Raw genomic sequence first — 20972 nt, 5'->3', positions numbered from 1 at the left:
CACACTCTGTTGAACAGAAACACCAGAGCTTGAGAGCCACGACACCCAACAAATCAACAGAATAAACCCTGAACCCCTAATAAACAAAAATATTGCTGTTCAAACTTGAGAAAGTCTTGCTTAGCAAAAAAGAGTTCCACTTAAAAAACATATGCCAAGTGTATAGGAGGATATGTTCCATAAGATTTTCATTTAGGATCAAGATGATTTAGGTGAATATTAACATAAACATTCACACGTAATTACTCAAAATAATTATTGGCATAAAATCTTTCTTGGTGACGAGTAATGGGGAGAGGTTGATGGTATAAAACATTGTGAGAAACCGCTCCCTCTGAAGTGCCATAGTTTTCGAGAAAGAAGTAATTTTCCACGAGTTTGATTTCGAGACCTCAAGTTTACAACTTGAGGTCTCGAAATCAATCATCTAAATGCACACAACTTTGTGTTGCAAGGGTTGTTTTTCTTTCATTATCTCGCAGTTGAGATACACCAACTGTGAAGGCTAGTCTTTGACAATTACCAATAGTGTCCACTGCCTTTAACAGCCATTCAGGATGATAAACAAAGTTTAAAAAACAAATTCCCCCAAAATTAGGGTGTCTGCCGCAATGAAAATATTTGAAAGCTTTTAAACCGTAAATTGAGGTTGGGTTTGGTTAAATAATTGATATCAAAATTAATATTTCAAAAACTGATAATTTTCGATGCCCCCTCCTCCCTCACAGGGGCTAAAGAAAATGTTGTTGTGAACACCAAACTAGTTGATGTAAATGAGCACAAGGCAGAAACAGCCGGTGGAAAAGGTCGCAAGCGCAAGAGGGTCCCCGTGGAAGAGTCAGAGGAGAAAAAAGCAAAACGGAAGCGGCAGGAGGAACGCGTGAAGGCCAGAGAAGAAAAGCAACAGAAGAAGAAAGAGAGGAGACTGCAGACTGAGCATAAGAAAGCGGTGGGCTTGACAACGAGGGCGACATTCAACTGGGCTCCAGAAGAGGATAGTTTGGTAAGGTTTGGGTTCGGATGCAATGATTCTGGTGTGTCGTGGCTTAGCAGTCAAGCACACTGTGAATCTCAATCTGAATTATAAAGTTGGTAAAGAATCCTAACGGAAACATCACACCAACTATTTGTAGAGAAGAAAAAAATACTTGCTATCTAATTTTTGCAGAGAGATCATTCTTTAGAATTGGCCCTAAAATTTGGAATAAGCTTCCAATGCAGATCAGATGTGCCAGCTGATTCAAGACACTCCTTAAAGCTCACCTGTTCCAACAGGCTTACTAACCGTTCAACTGTGCCTCAGCGCCTTAGAATAAACTGCTGATTTTGGCGCTCTATTAATGACCTTTGATTGATTGAAGAAATTTGACTGAAAAACCCCTGAGGCTAAAACCTTCGCAGTCGGGTAGGGACTGAAAATAGCAATCAACATGCAATTCTCTGGTCTGTACTCAAACCGAGGTCCAGAAAGGTGAAAGGCATAGAAAGAAACCACTGATCCAATCTGACTGCCCTTAACTCACTGACCTCAAGTTAGTTTTTATGATAATGCTTGGTTCTTATTTTAAGATATGTGACGACGCCATGACTAAGGTGCTTTACAACATTATCCCAGTACTTAGGCACACATAGACCATTCCTCAAGCTTTCTCAACTCCCTCGGGAGCATACCACCCCCAAAGTTGTTTAAATTGGCGCTAAGGGCATGAAGGATATATTGCAACACAACACGGCGCTAAGGGCATGAAGGATATATTGCAACACAACACGGTCCCAGCCCTCTCAGGTTCCCATTTATACACCTGGTTTAAAGTGGTCTAGTTAAGAGAAGCAATAATGATTTAATGCCTTGCTGAAATAACACAAGAGTCGTGATGGTGAATCCAACTCACTCTCTGACGATTAGTCAATAGAGCTTGACTCCTATGCAGTATACTGCTCAGCCATGACTTGCCACGACAACGACACGCAACAAATAATGAAGAAACAAGGTGATATATTACTTTTAAAGAAATTAAAATGAATCCGTCTTTTTCGCAAATTTTGTTTTCAGCTTCTGCTCTGCAGAGTTGCTTCAACCATCCTGATGAAGAAGTTAGATTACCTGACGGTCATCACCTGGGAAACCGTGCATCACGTCTTCTCTAAGAAAGTGCCTGTGAGTATAAAAAACACTCTTACGAATTTGTCTTATTTTTTCCATAAATTTAGGTAAACCTTCGGTAATTACATCAACAATTAAAGATCTTAAAATAAAAACTGAAAGGAACATTACAGAATTGGTAAGAACATAAATCGTGAAGATCACAGATTTACAACTTACCTGGTCTAATGATGATGATAGTAGAAAACATCCCTTGAAATATTTCTGCCTGAAATGTCATATTTGATGAGAAATAAATAAAAAGTAAATGTGTATGCGGGTTTTCACTATTTTCTCCTGACCCAGATGGCCTATCGATCTGAAACTTCTACAGGTTTGTCAGTTAATATATATTACATACAGTGCTTACACTGCCAGCAACTGTTTTGTTAGCTACAACCAATTCTGTAATGTTCCTTTAATACGTATGGGTGTATCTACTTACCAGGTAGATTTTGTGCTTTTAGAGGACTGTCTTGTTTTATATTGTACTACCGCAGAGTTGATTTTTGAAATTTGGGAGAGCTCTCGGTTCTGAAAAGAACTGTCCTGCTTTTTTAACTACTAAGAAAGTTGGCTAGGACTACTACTTAATTATTGTAATTAAAAGACAAATTCTTTCTCTGATGCAAAATTAGAGATGCTAGAGACTTGTAGTTCTTTTCCCCACTTTCATGAGGAGTCTATCTATTGGAAAATGGATGAATCACAAAACTGAATTTGACCTTGGAGCCCCTCTTTAGCGGCACTGGACATTATTTGGAATTACTCAAAATAATTGTTAATATACAAAATTGTGAGAAACAGCTCCCTCGGATGTTACATAGTTTTTTTGAGAAAGATGTAGTTTCTTAATCAAAGAAGTCTTTTATTAGGCATCTGAAAGCACACAAACTTGTGCAACAGGGAGGTTTACTGGTTTTTCTTTCAATATTGTCTTGCAACTTCAATGACCAAATGACCGACTTGTTTTTTTGTACATTATGTTGGGCTACACCAAGTGAGAGTATACTGGTCTTTCTTAATTACCAGTTATGTCCAGTGCCCTTAATTTGATTGTATTTTGTGATTGCTGTTTTTTAGTCAATATTTGTTTATCTTTTACAGAGCTCTGTTGATTTGAGGAACAAGGATGCGAAGGCTATCGCTAAACGCTCCATCAGACTCCTCAAGGGCGGCAAGTTCAAAACCAATTTCGCTGTTTGTCTCGGTGAATGTGCAGAAGACACGGTAATTAATACTCATTCGCAAAAACTTACATGATCACCATATCTTGTCTGTGGGTTTGGGTACAGCCTACCCACTGTAATAATTTGAAACAGAATATGGTTGAAGTTTTGGTACCTTAGTTTTATATCGTTGTCAGTGCATACTACATGGCCCTCTGAATATGAGGGTCCGTTTCTGGTGTTGAAAAGGTTTTTATCACCACAATTTAAATCTTACCTGGAAGAAGCTACTAATCTCACCGGATTGACACTCCATGGCAGCATACATTTGTTTAGGTAAATCCATCCTTTTTGTGAAATAATTCAGTTCTCAACATTAATGTTTTCTATTCATTTAAATTGAGTGTGTACTGCAGTGATTTGCAGTACAGGTTTGAGTAATGAACAAAGTTTGCAGAAATGTTCATCATTGCATGAAAATGATGGATTTATAAGGAATATTAAATGACCAAAACCATCACCAAGAAATTTATGTGGCCATAGAATGTTAATGCAGTGAGATTTGTAGCTTCATGCTGGTAAGAAGTTATTTATGAAACTCTAGAAATGGACCATCGTTGAAATCGACCCTTATATCTAGGACTCTGTATCTGTGTAAATCAGCACAGATGGAAAGTCCTGTTGAACCCAGTTAACTGGGGGTTAACTGGTTCAACTGGATAGTAACCTAACTCATCCATTTTCCATATTAACCAACTGGTTTGGACTAAGTTTAAGTGTGTTCAAACAGGTTTAAATTATAAACCAGTTGGTTTGTATTTTTTCCATATTAAACCAATTGGTTTTAACTGTGTTTCACTAGTTTATCAACTGGTTTTCAACTAGTTACAGGTTCAACTGGAATTTTGACCTGGGTTAAGTTGAGAAGACTTACATGTACATAGGGGCTAAATATCACATATGTGTATCTCACAGGATCTAATGAGCAGTATTCCATCCATGACCGGCACCCACCCTCCAGAATTCTACACCAAAATCTACGAAGACCTTATCGATAAACTTCAAGAAAAATTTAGGTAGGTGTGCTAGCTCTCCGTCTTTATAACAAGAAACAGAATTAGTAACTTACTAGTAAACTTGTGGGCACAAGCATGTTCAACTTGCTTAAATTGTTCATCATTGTTATTGGACATTTATTAGCATTCTTAATCTGTTTATCTCAAACTGTTCTGTATTTTTCTTAACTTGCTTAAATTTGTAACCTCTGTAAAGCGCACCGGGATCCTTGTGGGGTTAAGTGTGCTTTAAAAAAGCTGTTTTATTATCGTTATCATTATTGTGTATAAAATTGTGTAAGTACTTGATGTCATACGGTTACACCATTTATTACTAGTACAAATTTGCAGATACACTCATGTGTAAATCTTGGGTAATCTATTTTGTTGTGTTTTAAGGAATCTCTGGCTTATTGACCATCTGAATTTGGTTCCGGTTAGCTCAGGGAATCCCCACAGTCATGAGAACTAGATCTGTGTGTTTCTGTGGAATTTATTATTGATTTTTAAAATAGTTATGAAATTTTCAATTGTCTACCACACGCCGCCAAGTAGCTATAAAACACACCAAATCAGATTGGGTAGAAACTGAATATTCATATATTTGTTTTCATGTTTTAACACCTTTCACCATAATTTATTTGAATCCTCAGACATCGAGATGGTCAGGTGGGCACCCTACCTGATGACATCACCAGTCTCCATAGAAACTACAATGTGGAACCGATCGCAAGGACTGAAAAGGCGTATAAGATTTTCTTCAATGTTGAGAATGAAGCAGACCTAAAGAGACTTGCTTTACACACCATTGTTCTGGTGAGCATTCATCGATCTTTAAGCAAGTCATAATAATAATAATAGTGGCTTCTTATATAGCTCGCATATCCGTCACTCAGTGATGCTCAAGTCGCTTTAACAAACAATATTCGGAGGGGGTTGTTTCTCAAATTTGTTATGCTATCAACAGCTCTCTGTTACATGTCACCAAGTAAGGTTTTTTACAATTTGTTTTAGTAATTACAAATGTGTGAGTGCCTTTCAGATGAGTCGTCAGCATCACCATGGTGATTTGTATTGTGAAATCACACTTTGCTTGGCTCTTAAGATCAATCTTATCTCTTTATGAAATCAAGCCTGGGGCACAATTTCAGAAAGCTGTTAAGCAGTTACCTGGCAATCTCAGTGGTCTAGTTTGTGTGACACTGCTCTAGAATTGCAAGAGTCGTGGGTTCAAATCCCACCTGAGTAATGTGCTTATGATTTTTTTCACAGAACTCAGTGCTAACACACATCAGTGTATATTGGAAAAAAACTCAAAATTAATATTCAGAAAATACCGCTTGACAAATTTCTTCGCTGAGCAAAAATTGAATATGGCACCAGTCACATTGTAAGCTTCATGTAATTTTGGCTGGTAACCTGTTTCTGCGAAGTAATACTGTTCTGTGCTTTATGAAACTGGGCCCTGATCTTAGTGAATCCCTTTTTAGATGTGGTACAACTCCTTTTTGATTTCAGAGTTCCTTGATGTCCCAGAGTGCCAGTGACTATGATGCCAAGCTTTCATACAAGTTGTATGAGCAATATGATGCCAGTATTCTTCATGATGTTTTTCTGTTCTGTCGCTTAAAGGGTGTTATCTCTCGATCTGTAAGTCAACCTTTTATTTAATGTTGTTCTTGTTAAGTGCATACAAAATAATACAACCTTGTTGCTTGTTGGGGAATTACCTCATAATTCTCTGTGCCACAAGGTCATATGAGATATGGCTTTATCGCTCGGAACCTGTACAAAAATTATGACGTAATTTTTTTTTTTTTTTTTAACAAACTTTTACTGGTTGTTCATACAAAAATGAAGCATCATTGTATATTCTAACTCAATTTCATTGAAAAAGGTGACATGAAATGCGAACTTGTTGCACTGACGCAACAAAATGCTGGGTAAAGATTTAAATACTCCTTTTCTTAAGCAATCCTGTAACCACAAGGGAAACTGCCGTGGGTGCCAGTCAGAAGCCATTCATCCTGTATCTGTCGTAACAACCAGGGATCCCACCCACACTTACCAAACAAATTTGGAAGTGGCAGCATCGGGATCACCTTTAGGGATGTGCCCTAAGTATCAAGTAATTAGTCATGAGGACATTTCGCTGGTTTCTGACAGTCTCCCCTGAACAAAGATATTAACAAAATATGGAGACTGCCAAAATAGGGCGGGATAGCTAAGTCGGTAGAGCGCCGGCACGTTAATGAGGTCCAAGTCCCTGACTCAAGTCCTGCTCTTATCAACTTCCTTTGTCCAACCCAAAACAATTTTTACATTTTCATGTTTTTTATAATATCCGTGTTATTTTCACAGCGAGAAGGTGCCGTTAAACAAAAGAGGATTGCACCCAGTGTTCCAATGTCCTACCAGCTTTCTAACACCTACATCAAACACTTCCGATCAGAAATCTCTCTGGAGGTACCCGATGAAGCTCTCACTTGCCTGAAGGCGATCAAACAAGCCGGTAAATTCACCTTAGAATCGACAGAATTCACTGAATTTTTGATTGAGTAGGTTGTCGTGGCTAAGTGTTTTAGATCATCAAATTCAAGTTCTGGTGGTGAACACATCGGAGTGTGGGTTCAAATCATGGTCATACACTTTTGTCCTTGAGCAAGACGCTTCACTTACCCAGGAGTATAAACACGTACCTGCAAGGGTAGAGGTTGATATTGTGTATAAAAAAGCCTATGGAATGCCATAAAAGAATTGAAAGAATGTGATGCGCCCAGTGACCAGGGCACTTAATGTAAAGTGCATTGATACGGTTATTGTAAAATGCGCCACACTGTAAATATAAGAACTCATTATTATTCAGGCATGCGACTCTTCCGCGTTTCCGCAGAATTCCGCGTTTTGGGGGGTTTTTTTTAAACGTGAAAAAAAAACAAAAAAACAAATTAGCATTGTGCCTTTGAAAATTTTCCTTTTTTTTTTTCAACGGGCAGTGCATGCCTGATTATTAGGTTTTATGCATCTCATTGTTGAGGGGCAAAAAGTTGTGTATGTTACAATTCATGTTATTTGGTTTCACCGATACATCGATGTGTGTTAAGCACTGTATACTCCGTACTTCCCTGATTCTTGTGAATAAAATCCACAAGCATATTACTCTGGTGGTGTTCAAAACCCACAACCTTTGCCATTCTAGAGCAGGTGTCTTACCACTAGACCACTGAGAATGCACGGTAGCATGAGGCAGTTCAAATCCTGTGTTTCACAGGATTTAATAGATGTCCAACTTGCATCGGGGGAAAAGAATATTATAATATTAGAATATTATTGCCCATGTGTGTAAAGCACTTTATTCTTATTCTCTTGTATGGACAAAAATAGATGATAATTAATTTATAACTAAGCGATAGGATTCATTGAAATGCGTTTCTTTTTATTTATTTGGATTAATGTTTCAGAGGAGGCTGAAGGTGTTCAATTTCCTGTTGTTAGTCCTGGAGCATGCGCATGTCAACTTATTCTTCTTGCTGAGGATAAGGTAAGCAATACCACAAGTCTTTCTTAATTTCTTTGAAATGTTGTCAAATTACAGTACCGTAATTTTCGGATTATAAACCGCGGTTTATATGTTGATTTTGACATTTTTTTGAACTCCTGCGGTTTATTCTCCGGGCGGCTTGTAAGCCGACGTATAAATATTTAAGAGAAAAACGGCATTTTTAAAAAGAAAGATCGTTTGTAAAATGTTCTAAATAATGTTTTTTTTTTCTTAAACGAGAACAAAAACCTGCCTGTGTGATGAAAACCTGTTGAAAATCCCACCACAATTGTATTCCATGTTTCCTTTGTAAAACGTTTAACAGCCGCCCTCAGCTAGCTAGCTCCCCCCGCTCAGCGCAATTCGGGTTAGACTAGACTGGTGCCCGTCTATTTATCCTAGCGATCTCTACATGCTGGCGTCAGACATTCAAGCTATACTCGTGTCTCGGCGAAATAGACTCGTCCCCTGTCTATTTTTCCCACGATCTTTATATACTGACGTCAGACATCCGCTACACTCGTGTCAGCCAGCGGTTTCTTCAGCTCAACCACGCACACCGCAACAGCAGAATGGTGAATGGACGTACGCAAAGAGCTATGCCGCTCCGGGGGATCAAACAAAACGTTTCCAAACTGCCCTGATTGTTGAGTCCAGTAACATTGGGAATTTTATTTCCAGGCGGCGCAAATGCGAGGGCGTAGCGCAACCCGTCAGCGAACATCGCTCAGTACGGTGCAGCCAACATCTGTTGTGCAATCTCGAGATTGAGCAGCGCAATTAACAGATTGCTAGCTTTACGAACTTGCATGTGTGTACATGTGCTTAATGTGCACGCTGCATGATACATTACTGCATACACACACGCTACGTCCGTCCGCCCGTCCGTCGTTGCAATAATCTGTTGTGTGGATCCTCGTTGTGGGACTACAATAGGGACTTTTCGTTTTCGACGACGGATGGTTCTGCGACGGTTGTTCAGCTAAACGTTGTCGTTTTCAGCACAACGAAGATTCATCCCAAGTACTGTCGTAGAAATTGAGGGACGACCGTCCTCAAAGCCGACGCATGCGCAGATGATGCCAAATGTCATCTTTACCGTCGCAGAACCATCCGTCGTCGAAAACGAAAAGTCCCTAATAAAAGGGAGGTAGAAACACCGGCCAACCCCCCAAAAAAAAAAAAAAAAGAATGCTATCCTATAATAGATCATTTCAATTACGATCAATAGTGTAAACTTTAATACATTTCCACTTTAATTACGACGCAACTCCACATTGCGGCCAACTATACAAGACTGAGTGATGTGCCGCCCGCCTGTCACTGCACATCGCCACACGGGGACCGCAAACAAGCACGGCCCCTATGTGTTCACGCATGCGGTGATTGGCCGTTTGATGATTGGCCGTTGTTGATTGGCCGGTGATAGTTCCATTCATAAAATCTTGGCTAGACTTCGGACGGATCGAGTAGAACGTCTGACCCACGCTTTGAGGCTCGGGGCCCAGTCTAATCAAACGTGAACAACTTTTGTCAACAGAGGGCGATGCGATGCAGGGCAAAGTTCAACTATTTCTCGGTGTGCGTTGTAGACCGATCTTTGATTCACGGAGATTGTTGCCAAAGAAGTTCACAAAACATATGGTCAACACAACCGATCATCAAATCGCAAATTCTTGAAAAGGGTTGTTGATGGAAACAAAATATAACTCAGGACTGATAGTGTGAGATAAAAAATCACCCGTAACGCGGCAGGCTTGCGTACTTCACTTCCGTGTTTTGAGGTTAGTTTTTTCATGTCTTTTTTCTATTTTGATCGCGGTTTATACGCCGCGCGGCATATACGCCGACATCTAAATATTTTTTGTATATTTTGAGGAAGTGCGGTTTATACGCCGCGCGGTTTATAATCCGAAAATTACGGTATATATTATAGTTCAAATGCAATTTTTCTGTCAAATACATTTCTAATGTGAGATATGAAACTGTTTCCCTACCTTCTAAAAAACCTTCCTCACTTCTAAAAATCCTCCATACATTTCAAAAATTCCAAAATGTTTTAGCTCGTCCTTGATTTGAGGAAGAATGACTTGTGACTTGACTGGACCTGACTTGAGATGACATGTGACTTGGCTTGAGGAAGAATGACTTGTGACTTGACTTGAGGAAGAATGACTTGTGACTTGACTTGAGGAAGAATGACTTGTGACTTGACTTGAGGAAGGATGACTTGTGACTTGACTTGAGGAAGAATGACTTGTGACTTGGCTTGAGGAAGAATGACTTGTGACTTGACTTGAGGAAGAATGACTTGTGACTTGACTCGAGGAAGAATGACTTGTGACTTGACTTGAGGAAGAATGACTTGTGACTTGACTTGAGGAAGAATGACTTGTGACTTGGCTTGAGGAAGAATGACTTGTGACTTGGCTTGAGGAAGAATGACTTGTGACTTGACTTGAGGAAGAATGACTTGTGACTTGGCTTGAGGAAGAATGGCGTGTGACTTGACTTGAGGAAGAATGACTTGTGACTTGACTTGAGGAAGAATGACGTGTGACTTGGCTTGAGGAAGAATGACTTGTGACTTGACTTGAGGAAGAATGACTTGTGACTTGACTTGAGGCAGAATGACTTGTTACTTGACTTGAGGAAGAATGACTTGTGACTTGACTTGAGGAAGAATGACTTGTGACTTGACTTGAGGAAGAATGACTTGTGACTTGGCTTGAGGAAGAATGACTTGTGACTTGGCTTGAGGAAGAATGACTTGTGACTTGACTTGAGGAAGAATGACTTGTGACTTGGCTTGAGGAAGAATGGCGTGTGACTTGACTTGAGGAAGAATGACTTGTGACTTGACTTGAGGAAGAATGACGTGTGACTTGGCTTGAGGAAGAATGACTTGTGACTTGACTTGAGGAAGAATGACTTGTGACTTGACTTGAAGAAGAATGACTTGTGACTTGACTTGAGGAAGAATGACTTGTGACTTGGCTTGAGGAAGAATGACTTGTGACTTGGCTTGAGGAAGAATGACTTGTGACTTGACTTGAGGAAGAATGACTTGTGACTTGGCTTGAGGAAGAATGGCGTGTGACTTGACTTGAGGAAAAATGACTTGTGACTTGACTTGAGGAAGAATGACGTGTGACTTGGCTTGAGGAAGAATGACTTGTGACTTGACTTGAGGAAGAATGACTTGTGACTTGACTTGAGGCAGAATGACTTGTGACTTGACTTGAGGAAGAATGACTTGTGACTTGACTTTAGGAAGAATGACGTGTGACTTGACTTGAGGAAGAATGACTTGTGACTTGACTCGAGGAAGAATGACTTGTGACTTGACTTGAGGAAGAATGACTTGTGACTTGACTTGAGGAAGAATGACTTGTGACTTGGCTTGAGGAAGAATGACTTGTGACTTGGCTTGAGGAAGAATGACTTGTGACTTGACTTGAGGAAGAATGACTTGTGACTTGGCTTGAGGAAGAATGGCGTGTGACTTGACTTGAGGAAGAATGACTTGTGACTTGACTTGAGGAAGAATGACGTGTGACTTGGCTTGAGGAAGAATGACTTGTGACTTGACTTGAGGAAGAATGACTTGTGACTTGACTTGAGGAAGAATGACTTGTGACTTGGCTTGAGGAAGAATGACTTGTGACTTGACTCGAGGAAGAATGACTTGTGACTTTACTTGAGGAAGAGTGACGTGTGACTTGACTTATGAAAATGTGTGCACTATCGCACTATATATGTTTTATATACGGTCATTGAGAATGCGAGTGTGAAATGTTGAATTGAATTTTTAAGAATTCTAAATGATGTAAATATATATTTTTTGTGAATAATTTTAGGTTGAACCAAGGAAACTAACCAGGGTGACTTAAACCTATGACTCCCGGATTAACATGCTGTGTTGTATCAACTAAAAAGTAGGGCCCTTCTCCTCCCAGTCTCCCTACTTTGTCAATAATATCTTTGTTCGGAGAGCACCAGACAGAAGCCATTCAACCTGTGGCAGCTATCACCCAAGGAGATTGCCATTATCAGGGCTTGATAGCTCAGTTGGTAAAGTGCCAACTTGTTAATCCGGAGGTCGCAGGTTCAAATTTGGCTCTAGACATTTTTTCCATTTTTTTACCCCAAGTTTTGTGGAATTCACCCAGTCAATTTCCCACGTCATTTATTACTTGATGCATATACTTTCTCTCTGCAGATCAAATGTACGATTGTTGTCCCAAAGCGGCTGGCTGTAGTGGACAGCAACTTGTTGGACCCAGAAACTCTGAAGCAGATGGGACTTCTTAAGAAGGGTGTGGATTCAGACTCGGAGAGTGACACAGATGAGGAATCAGAAGATGAAGAAGATGAGGATGATGTTGGGAATGAGGTTGGCACTATAGAGGGCGCTGTACAGGGTGGAGAGACGACAACAACATACACAGACTTGGGGGTTGTATTCGAGGACGCTGACGGGAAAGTTAATAATGCGGATTCTGTTGAAAGCCTCTCAAACCTGGAGGAAGCTAAACCTCTGAGTCTAAGCATAGAAGGCAATGTTATGGGTATGCTTGAAGAACTCGCTAGCGGTGCACAGAATGAGATTGCACAAACGGGAATAGACGATAAATTTACGATTTGCAGTGATCATAACTACTTCGTTAGCAAAGAAATATCAACCGACAGTGCAGGGTTTAGTGATGGGGTAGGGAAGAGTACTACTCAATCAAGACCTGGTGATATTACTGAAGCTGTAGAATCCAAGCAGACTCCAAAAGACTCTACCGATGTCGCACAAGACGGCGGTGAGTTCAAGATCCCCTCAGTCTCTCAGCAGAAACCAGCCACCAGGAACCCTACCGCCAAATGCCTAGCTGCCTCCCAGAGTTCCTTTACCAAGTGGCTCATAGCCCAAGGTCACTACGCTCCGGGAATCTGCGGCAAAGGAAGAATCCACAACCTGCAGGATAATATCGTCCTCAGCACTTTTACCTTGAAACTCAGACCCAGTTTCCCGAACTCCACAGCCAGCCTCGATCATTCCTCTCAACCCAACCTCTTTTCTAGCCTGTTGGATTATCTTATTAGACCCTGTAAGAAATATATAGGGATGGAGACTTCTTGTAGATCTCAAGAGAGTTCACAAGCCTTGTATCTCCAGGATCTTCTAAAAGCCAAGTACTTGGATCAACAAGAAGGCAGCTTGGAGAAACTGACAGAGAGGTAAGGAATCCTAACTCTATATAGCATTTTATCTAAGGGCATCTCACATCACTTAATAATATTGATTTCCAGAAATTTAAGTGATTCATGAGCCCCATTTGTGTACACCCTGTGATTAATTTTCAATAGAAGATAGGGTATACGCAATAAAATAGTTTGGGTTTGAATAAAGAAATATTGATTGGACTGGACTTGAACCTCTGGAAAGATTCAGCTTTATGCTGACGGACTCCCTTTTAGTCAATATCTGAACTATTAAATATCTGAACTAAGATACCAACTAATAGGGAGATCGCCAACATAGAGCTGGAATAGGCCGGCAGGCACGACGTTAATCCCGCTTTAGTCAACTTTTTATTTTTCAAGCCCAAAGTTTTAAAAATATTATCCAGTCAGTTTTCCCAGGTACAGTCGACTCCCGTTATTACGAGCTCGCATGTAACGAGGTTCCGGTTATTACGAGGTTTTTTGCCGGTCCCGAACTGCCCCGTGCGTGTTTCAATGCATTAAAATATGGATTATACGAGCACGGAAGTAGCGAGAACACGGTTATAACGAGGTAATTTTGCGGTCCCTTGGAGACAAAATGTATTGTTTTCAGACGTTTGTAGCGAGGGCCTGGAATAAGTGTGTAAAAAAAGCTTACCTTCGTCAAGGTTGAGAAATGACATGAAGCCCTTAAACCCCATGATCAATACAATAGAGGTGATAATTGCATGGTGCTCTTAGAGTGCCACCAGTCTATTCAACGGACTGGTTTACCCAAGCAGACAATAGAGGGCTTAAATCACGCGCGTGGCTCAAAACCACCAACGGTTTAGTCACTGACGACAATCCTTCTCAATTTCAAAAACATGCCGCTTACTTAATAAATTCATGTCGGCGAACGCACTCGGTAGTATTTGGGGGTTCTAATGATTATTCCTTGCTCGTATCATCCATGCAAAACTTCAAAAACGTCACCGCTGTTCGAGTTTTTTTTTTTTTTAGTAGAGCCCCTTTTTCAATTAAAAATATTATTAATTCAATAATAACAATTCATTGAATGAAGATTCCCCCGTTTCCAAAAATGTTTTTTTTTAAGAAAAGAAAGAAAAAAACAAAGGTTGCCCGTCCGGAATATTTAATTCAATCACATCAAAAGATAGAGATGGTTTAAAAGACACAGATACGCAAAGATTTTGTTAAATCAATAATATAAATCAAAAAGAAAATTATTTTAAAAGACACAGATACACAAAGATTTAATAAATTAAATACTGTTATAAGAATTAAAAGGAGAAATTGAAAAATGAAACAAAACAACTGGATCGGAACAGCTAAAAAAGGAAACGGCAAACAACTGAAACAAGCTCCTTTATACAATCATCACTCCCTTCAGTCCGTGCAACGGAACTCCAGAAACATCTCGCTGGTGTCCCACGCTTGACATGCTGTTATCATGATACTCCATGTCGATCACCAACGAAAATGAACGTTCAATGCATGCATCATGTTCATACCATGCGCTACGCGGCAGAATCCACTCGCTCTGAACGGCAAGTTGACATCTCTTTGCTATATTGTTATCATAAATTGTACAAAATATTACATTTCCCTGATTAATCACTCAATAAAAGACATTTAGCAATGATATTCTTGTGTACAAGATGCTCGTAATAGCTGTTCTGATAAGCAAACAGCTCCGTGCAGGCTAACACAAGTGTATATGCATGTACACGTGTTGTGTACAATGTATATGCACATACACGTGTTGTGTGCATGCACAATGATGACGTGTGTATCTATATTTAGCGCGCTGCGTTTATAACGAGGTTCGGATAATACGAGGAAAATGGGCCAGTCCGGCGGACCTCGTTATAACGGGAGTCGACTGTAGTTTGTTACCTAATATTTATTATAACACACCTCTTGCTTTTTCTATATTCTGGTTGGCTGAAACACGGTCACAAGGGGTGAATAATATAGTCTAGTGATCGTGCACGTGTTTTGCGGGAACTCGTTCCCGAGTGGGCACTAGTCTTTGAAAATAGTGCCCGGTTACAGCGCCCTCTCTTGACTTGAATCAGGAACAGCAACTACAAAACTTCCTTTCTTTTCCAGATTTCTGGTCTTATTTCACATTTAAGACCGAGCTGTGTTATAAAACACATATTGACTGGCATAATTCGGTAACTAGTGTACGTCTATTCCCCCTCGGGCCTGTGAGTGACCAGAAGAGGGGATTATTTCCCTCGGTCTTCGGCCTCGGGGAAATCTAGGTCCTCTTCTGGTCACTCAAAGTCCCTCGGGGGAATAGACGTACACTAGCTACCTCATTGCCAGTCAATATGTGTTTAATAGTTGATAGACTTACAATTTCATCGCATATCTTCTAGGTGTTCAGAGTTGGGCCTCAGTTCTCCAGCCGTTTCGACAATCATCAAGGTGTACAACAAGATCAATGAGGCTGGATTTCTGGGGCTAACCATTCCCAAGCTGAAAAGGATGGTAGCCCAAGTAAATGCAGGCGCTACCACAGAGGTTCCGCTGTTGAGGTGCATGGACTTGCTACTGAAGCAGCAAATGGTATGTACTTGTTAACAATTTAAAAAGAGATCAAAGACAAATTTTAGATCAGGGTTTGAACCTGCAACCGCCACTTCGTGCGCTGGCGCTCTCCAACTGAGCTATGTAGCTCGCTCATGATTCGTCATTTCTTTCTTTTGAGGGATGCCAGTAATGAGTCATACAACCAAATACTGCCATATATTTCCCTGGTTGATCAACAGTATAAGGATGTGTCCCCCCCCCCTCCCCAATAAGATATTCTGCACAGTGTATAAACCTTTGTGTATGCTCGGGATATGACCAGATTACCATATCTCAGGTCCACCATGGCATGAACACTGTGCATAAGCAATGGCTACAGGAATTTTTTAGCCATATTCTAGTCAGTTTATCTTTGTTCACCTTGAAATTGATAAATTATTTGTGAAGTAAGTTTCCTTGTGGCTTGTTTCTTTATATTCTTACCAATATTGGACCTTCCCTTTGTGTTTGGGTAAAAAACTATGGGCAGCCACCTGTGCAAAAAGTCATTCCAAATCTGGAAAGATTTCAAACTTAGCAGATTTTAATTTCGAAAAAAAATCTTTGTTAAAGACAATGGAATAAATCAAACAAGTTTAAAACATCACAGTTAAAAGTTTAAACAGTTTTAAGTTCACAGTTTGTCAGCGTGCCGTCTCCAAAACAAAATGGAATGTACTTTTTATTTATTCTGATATGATTTTTGGGTTTTCTCCCCAGGTATTTGAAGTCGGTGCTAATGAGCTTTGCCTGGTGACGATGGAGCATGTCTCTCTATGGTGCATCAGATCACAAAGATTAATCTCTTGTGCTGAACAGACTGATTCAGAACCAAGTAAGAAGAGGCTGTGCCCTGACATCGATCAAGAGACGGTAGATTTGACCCAAGAATCAAACGTGCCTCAAAGATCAGTTTCCTCTGAGGAGCCAGTGCCAGAGTCTTGCTCCGACACTCAATTGTTTCAATGTGTTGACTTGACTAAGGAACCGAGCGCTTCAGGTATCCCCGAAATCAGCACTGGGGGAGAGGGTTTAGAAGCTGACAAAAACAAGAAACTCATGTTAGAGGTCTCTCCCAAACAGGGTGACCTCCTTCAAAGGTCAGAGGGCAAAGTTAACCCAGACATTATTGACATGGCTGCAGATGAGCAGTCGACAAGAGATGTTGAGAGCTCTGAAGTTTCATTGAGAGAACGAGGTGATGCTGTTGAGGGCATCCTAGAGCAGAAGACTAGCGAGAGTGGGCGTGGTGCTGCATTTAAGAGGAAACAATTTGAGGCTCAGAGCCGGTAAGAATGGACACAATCGGTGACTGTTAGAGGGTATATAATGTAAGAGGACCAAGCAAGCAGCACGCAGTGTGCATGGCAAAAAAATTGTGAGTGTTACTGTCGAAGTTGGGAGGCTGCTTTTTCATGCACATTGCGTACTGCTTGCTCGGTTTGTTAGTATTATCAAGCCTTGAACTTCGCTCTTGAAGGATCACAGCAATTTCCCTCTGGTATGGGGCACTTGTTTGAGGAAAATGTCAATTTGTATTGAACTTTGCACAGGGCACCACGCTGTGGGTGCCTTGGGTTGTTTCGAGGGCTGCATTATATACGAGCTCAGGAATTCACAGGAATACGGTCGCTGTTGACTGGACTTTTAAGTAACTAGGGGTCGATTTCACAAAGAGTTAAGACTAGTCCTAACTTGAGACTAGTCCTAGGAGATATTAAAAACTTAAGGCTTGTCTTAAGTTAGGAGTGTAACTCATCCTAACTCGAGAGTAACTCGTCGTAACTCGAGATAAGACTAGTCTTTAACTCTTTGAGAAATCCACCCCTGGCCCACTTTTATAAAGCCTCTAAGCACAAAAATGGCTAAGCACATAAGCATCTTGCTTAGCATTCCATTAAGTTTTTGTTGGCAAGACTGATGCTCAACTCATATTTTGCTTGGCATTGCTTTATGAAATTGGGCCCTGTTCACCATAAGCAACTCGCAAGTTGAATTTGTTAGCGTTAGAATAAAACCTGGCAAAATGGCTTGCTTTGTCAAAGTCACCATCTTGATTTGAATTTCTTAGACAATAGAGACAGTTTCTATGTCAAAACGTTCAGTCAAGGTTGAGTATAACAACCCCCAGATCAGCAAACCCTGGTACCATGGTGCTAAACGCCTTGATTCAAAACGATGAATGGGTACGTGTCCTCCGGCCCTCACTTGGCCCTCACAAACCCTGCAAGAGACTTGCTAAATACATGTAGTCCATTCACAGATTTCAAAAAAGTGAACTATTTAAACCGAATATTGTCACAAACTGCCACTATGATTCCTTTAGGTTGCAACTTTATCTCAAACACATGAATACAATATGTCAGGCTTTGGGTATGGTTTGGTTTATTTAGTATGTCATAGCAGCATATCACTGAATTGCGACATAATTCACAATACTGTACTTAAATATGTTACAATAGAAAAGACAGTATGAAAATTCAACACAAAGGTCTTGGATAACAGAATTTTACCAATAATATCTACAATTAAAAATGAGATATAAAGAACAATATTTGTTAAAAATGGTATTTAAGTGTTCAGAAAATTTGTGAGATAAGTCAAGGGCCTGTTTCAAAACCTTCTCATTTTACAGTTTAAAAGTCCAAACTTGGGTTTTTGATAAAGCAAGTTTCATTGTTTAGCTGTTCTCGGAACAAAGAACCACCTTGAAACTCTCTTTGAATGTAGGTAAACTCCTAATGATTTTTCTTCATCTTATTATTTGTTTTAGAGTCTACGAGCCAGTGGTATTCCAGCCGTATCCATGGCGGAAGGAAGACGGCACGATCAACCAAAAGGAGCTCAACAGAATGATGAAAGGAATCTGTCTTCTCGTCACGGAAAAACCTGGCATCAAAGAATCCGCCATCTTGGACAATTTCAAGGATATCTTGAGACGAGTAGACTGCCAGAGAATTCTTAAGGTAATAATAATAATAATAATAATAATAATAATAATAATGGCTTCTTATATCGCGCTCAGGTCCGTTACACAGTGACGCTCATGGCACTCCAACATTATAAACACTGGGCCTTAAATCATTCCTTCAGCTCCCTGGGGAGTATACAGCCTTGTGCAACGAATGCGCTACTAGGCTAAATCAATCACAATAAACATCTCTGCTCTCACAGGTACCCATTTACCTCTGGGTGGAGAGAAGCAATTATAGTTAAGTGTCTTGCTCAGGGACACAAGTGTCACAGCCGGGATTCGAACCCACACCTGCTGAAACAGAATCACTAGGGCTTACTATTATTTATTATTATTGTTTACTTATTTTTTGTATTTTTTTTTTGGAGGGGGGAGCGTGCAAGACCTGGAGTCCATTGGTACTCAACTCTGGACCAGGGTAAAGACTACCATCAGGGCTTCATCCACAATACTGGAGGATTGCCACATGGTTCAGTCTTAAGAACTTGGAAATGGGAACTTGTATTTTGTTTTAGAGGTTTATTTTTAAGGAGACTCTGGGAGGGGTACAACATTTGGATCTAAATTCTACGGACAGTTAATTGATATTGCTGGGTTTGTTTTTGCATCCTGTAGATGATGTCAGAACTTCAACTCATCACCAGACACTGTGTCCACCTGCCTCAGCCTGGCATATTCAACAATAAGTCAAGGCGCCAGACTTCCTTCTTCCACTACCACACCAGCCTAGACTGTTTGATCAATATTGGAACACTGCTTAATGATCAGGATTGAAGTTGGACGGTTTTCAGGAGTAACATTCTTCTACTTGAGCTATCAATCTCTAACATGTCGTGGCCAAGTGGTCAAGTGCATCACACCGAGTCATCTGAGTGAAGGTACCAGTACCGGTCGTGAAACATGTCTTTTTGTGTGAGACACATTAATTGCTTCTCACCACTCAGGAGTAAATGGGACCCAGCGAGGATAGAGATTGCTGTTGTGAACGATAAGTGAAATGTATGTTGATATGGCTGCCGGTGCTGCATACTCCTAAGGAGTTGAGATGGTTTCAGGCCTGGATAAAAGATGGATAATTGGCTTCAGGTCGGAAGTCTTAAGAAATTACTTCTTTCTCAAAAACAACATTACTTTATAGGGAGCCGTTTCTCACAATGTTTTATGCTATCAACAGCTCTCCATTTCTCATTACGAAGTACATTGTAAGTTGTTATGCTAACGATGGTTTTGGGGAATTACCAATAGTGTCCAGTGCCTTTTTAAGAAGTACTGCAACTGAAGATTATGTATTTGAGACACAGAATAACATTTTGAGAAACAACTCCGGTTTTAGAAACCGGGTTTCGAAAATATTTCTGAGAAATGTTCATGCATAAAATGTTCCCAGGTTGTGTATTCCAATTATATTCTTCCTAACCGCACCAGTTTTTTGTTGAGGTTTTTTACCCCCCTTTTGAATTGAAAAGTGCACAGATTAGTTTGTATACATTCATTTAGGATAAAAACAATTAAATGGTTATACATTTGTTTTTACAGAACATGTAAACTAATAAACAAAAACATGTTGAAAGGAACGTTACAGATTTGTTTTTTGCTAATACTCGATGGCAGTGTAAACATTCTATGTAATCCACAGTAAACATAAACTAACAAACATGTAGAAGTTTTGAGATCGATCATACAGGGTCACGAGAGAATAGTGAAAAACAGATAAGAAATTTGTGCATGACATTGATTTTAAAAAAAAAAATGAAAATAATGCTCACTGAGCGATACACTCCAAATGGGAAATTAGTTTTTATTTATTTCTCATCAATTATGGCGTTTCAGGCAAATATATTTCAAGGAGTGTTTTCTACATCATCATAAGACTGTAAGTTTTATGTAAATCTGTGATCTTAAAAATGTTATTTTTACCAACTCTGTAATGTTCCTTTAAGTTTACACAAAACCTTTCTTTCAACAGGCCTGGAATTACACACAGGCTACAGGGCACTGATGCCATGGCCTCCGTTCCCACTGGTCTTGGCTGTTGTGCCCATTTTAAAGTTTTCCATTCACTTAAAGACTTTCCAATGGATCGGATAGTGCCTTTTGCAGAATAAAAATGACCTTGTCCTTTCAAAGATGAGATTCCAGGTCTGATAAAGTGGAGGTATCAATATAGGTTGACAGTTTCTCATTTAGATTATATTTTCAGTACAAGGTGAGTCAAAAGGAAGTTGACCAAGATTTATGATTTTAACAGCAAAACAACTGACACTCAAAACCCCAGTGATGCTAAGTTTTC

The 20972-nt window shown here is 40.0% G+C and overlaps 1 protein-coding gene across 2 annotated transcripts in view; it reads left to right on the top strand.

The window, feature by feature from the left end:
• LOC117304457 (general transcription factor 3C polypeptide 1-like) overlaps nucleotides 1-19855 on the top strand; it is a 42208-nt gene extending 22353 nt beyond the window's left edge. For both annotated transcript variants that reach the window (XM_033788931.1, XM_033788941.1), the window contains 13 exons: nucleotides 729-1003; nucleotides 2054-2158; nucleotides 3251-3373; nucleotides 4288-4388; nucleotides 5021-5183; nucleotides 5886-6017; nucleotides 6729-6879; nucleotides 7829-7908; nucleotides 12131-13137; nucleotides 15516-15705; nucleotides 16429-16997; nucleotides 18482-18674; nucleotides 19298-19855. In XM_033788931.1, coding sequence (XP_033644822.1) covers nucleotides 729-1003; nucleotides 2054-2158; nucleotides 3251-3373; nucleotides 4288-4388; nucleotides 5021-5183; nucleotides 5886-6017; nucleotides 6729-6879; nucleotides 7829-7908; nucleotides 12131-13137; nucleotides 15516-15705; nucleotides 16429-16997; nucleotides 18482-18674; nucleotides 19298-19456 — 3248 coding nt within the window. In that variant the 3' untranslated portion in view covers nucleotides 19457-19855. The remainder of the gene's footprint in view (nucleotides 1-728; nucleotides 1004-2053; nucleotides 2159-3250; nucleotides 3374-4287; nucleotides 4389-5020; nucleotides 5184-5885; nucleotides 6018-6728; nucleotides 6880-7828; nucleotides 7909-12130; nucleotides 13138-15515; nucleotides 15706-16428; nucleotides 16998-18481; nucleotides 18675-19297) is intronic.
• The last annotated feature ends 1117 nt before the right edge of the window (nucleotides 19856-20972 follow it).

This window comes from Asterias rubens, chromosome 2 (genome assembly GCF_902459465.1).
Source record: "Asterias rubens chromosome 2, eAstRub1.3, whole genome shotgun sequence".
Taxonomy (NCBI): domain Eukaryota; kingdom Metazoa; phylum Echinodermata; class Asteroidea; order Forcipulatida; family Asteriidae; genus Asterias; species Asterias rubens.
The sequence above is the reverse complement of the archived record's forward strand: the minus strand, read 5'-3'. Positions and strand labels throughout refer to the sequence as shown.